The 1885-nt window shown below is 41.7% G+C and overlaps 1 protein-coding gene across 2 annotated transcripts in view; it reads left to right on the top strand.

Annotated features, from left to right (window-relative positions):
• Positions 1-58: 58 nt before the first annotated feature.
• si:dkey-19b23.7 (uncharacterized) overlaps positions 59-1885 on the top strand; it is a 3896-nt gene continuing 2069 nt past the window's right edge. The window contains exons 1-4 of one of the 2 annotated variants that reach the window (XM_014016183.1): positions 59-282; positions 534-605; positions 692-763; positions 1624-1823. In XM_014016183.1, the coding sequence (XP_013871637.1) occupies positions 274-282; positions 534-605; positions 692-763; positions 1624-1823 (353 nt within the window). In that variant the 5' untranslated portion in view covers positions 59-273. Of the gene's footprint in view, positions 283-314; positions 606-691; positions 764-1623; positions 1824-1885 lie in introns of those variants that run through there. The other variant, XM_014016182.1, reaches the window with a different exon arrangement.

The following is a 1885-nucleotide window of genomic DNA, read 5'->3' on the forward strand; positions in this document are numbered from 1 at the left end:
AAAAAAAAAATTCTTAGCTCTGACAGGTCAGGTTGCAATTCGCTAAACGGACCACCAGGAGGCGCCACATCCTGATAAAACACGCGGCTGCGGAAGAAGGCGTAGGAATCAGAGGAGGCAACACCCGAGGAAAGCCATCAGTTGGAGTCACGACATGATTTAACAATAAATGGCGAGTTTACGTTCAACCAGCAGAATATAGGTTATTTGTATTTTCAAACAACAGCTCATAAGATGCGTTAAAGAAGCACGTTTCCTCTGATTCAGACTACAATGAGCAGTGTAAGTAGATCCTGTGCAGGTTTTTGTTGCATGTAAATGAACATGACTCTTCCTGATCTGTTTGTGTTCTGGATTCAATTATTTGCACCATTTAATTCGTCCTCACTGTCAGAGGAGGTGCTGGAAGAGCATGTGTTAATTTACAGGWCAGGAAGGATGCTGGGACATCACTAAAGGTGCAGGAGGATAACCTGGATGTTTTTCCCCTCCTTGTTTATTAATCTGGTTCTACTATGTGTGTGTGTGAACAGAAGAGAGAGAAGGAGCAGAAGAAGAAGCTGCAGCACTTCCTGAATGACCTGGCCTTGCTTGGATCGTTACAGGTTTGATCACAGTTTAAACAGAAGATGTCAAATAACTCATCGATTTCTGTCAAACATGTTGTGTTTTTATTTATTTATTTTATTAGGGATTTAAATACTTCCAGCCGTGGCTAAGAGGGAAAGAGGAGCTGCTGCTGACTGTTGTCAATGAGGATCTGGTCAGTTTCTATTCTTTTTATGTATGATTTAATTTAAAAAAATGAACACATCAGGCTTTTGTACAACCAGGATTTGAGGCTTGCAATGATTTGCAAAWCTCACCTTATTTTATTGTCATATTTAGTTTTRTTTGAATGACAATAAAGCGWATCTTTAATATTGTAGTTGTGGGCACTCTTCCGCTAATCTGCTAACAAACAGTAACTGAGCTCGASGTGGTATTTCCTGCATAGAAACAAAGTAAAAGTATGAGTTTTGCCACTGGAGCCATGTTCCAGCTTAAATTTACAACTTGTAAGTGGGAATTTCCCACTTCCCAGTACAAAAYGGCCACTACAAAAGTAGCCTTCAAAAATGCAGCGAAATAGAGATTTTACRCAGTGAATTTCTCTGGCTGTTACCTTAGTTTGAATCCTTTGTCCTTCATCTAGTAGTGGGATGCTAGTTAAAYTAATCARCATGCATTATGGGAGATGTATTTCATGGCCRATGCTGGTTTTAAAGGAGCTTATTTTAAGACATCAAGATATATTTGAGGCTCATTKTTGAGTTCGACATGTGTTTAGTGGATTAGCATTTTCACTAACTGTGGAAACTTTTAGCCCAGTTAGCTTCCACTAAATTTAATCCTGCTAACTTTTATTTCTGCTAACAAAAACAAACAACTATCTCTTCCCATAATGCAACACTGCACACTTGTGTCATGCACCGTGTGTGTAACATCTTTAGCATTTTTATCTTTAAACAACTGAATTTTTTTTAAGTTTACTGCTGGTTAGCAATAGCAAAGCTAGCTTTTTGGTTAGCTGTGCCCACCACTGTTACATTTTACTCCTCTCCTCTCGTCTCTGTTTTGCAGGGTTGGCGTTCTCCGGGTTTTTTGGTGTCCAGAGCGTCCCCATCCTCCTCCAGCAGCAGCTGTAACAGCAGCGATGTTTCTCCCAGCAGCAGCTCTCTCAGCGTGGACAGCAGGAGCAGCTCGCCTCTGCCTGGGGAGCCTCAGGGCCCACCGGACCTCCACCCTCACACACATGACAAGACTCAGCTGCAGACAGCCAGGTGTGTGTGTGTGTGTGTGTGTGTGTGTGTGTGTGTGTGTGTGTGTGTGTGTGTGTGTGTGT

Source organism: Austrofundulus limnaeus, unplaced genomic scaffold (assembly GCF_001266775.1).
Source record: "Austrofundulus limnaeus strain Quisiro unplaced genomic scaffold, Austrofundulus_limnaeus-1.0 Scaffold140, whole genome shotgun sequence".
Lineage (NCBI taxonomy): Eukaryota > Metazoa > Chordata > Actinopteri > Cyprinodontiformes > Rivulidae > Austrofundulus > Austrofundulus limnaeus.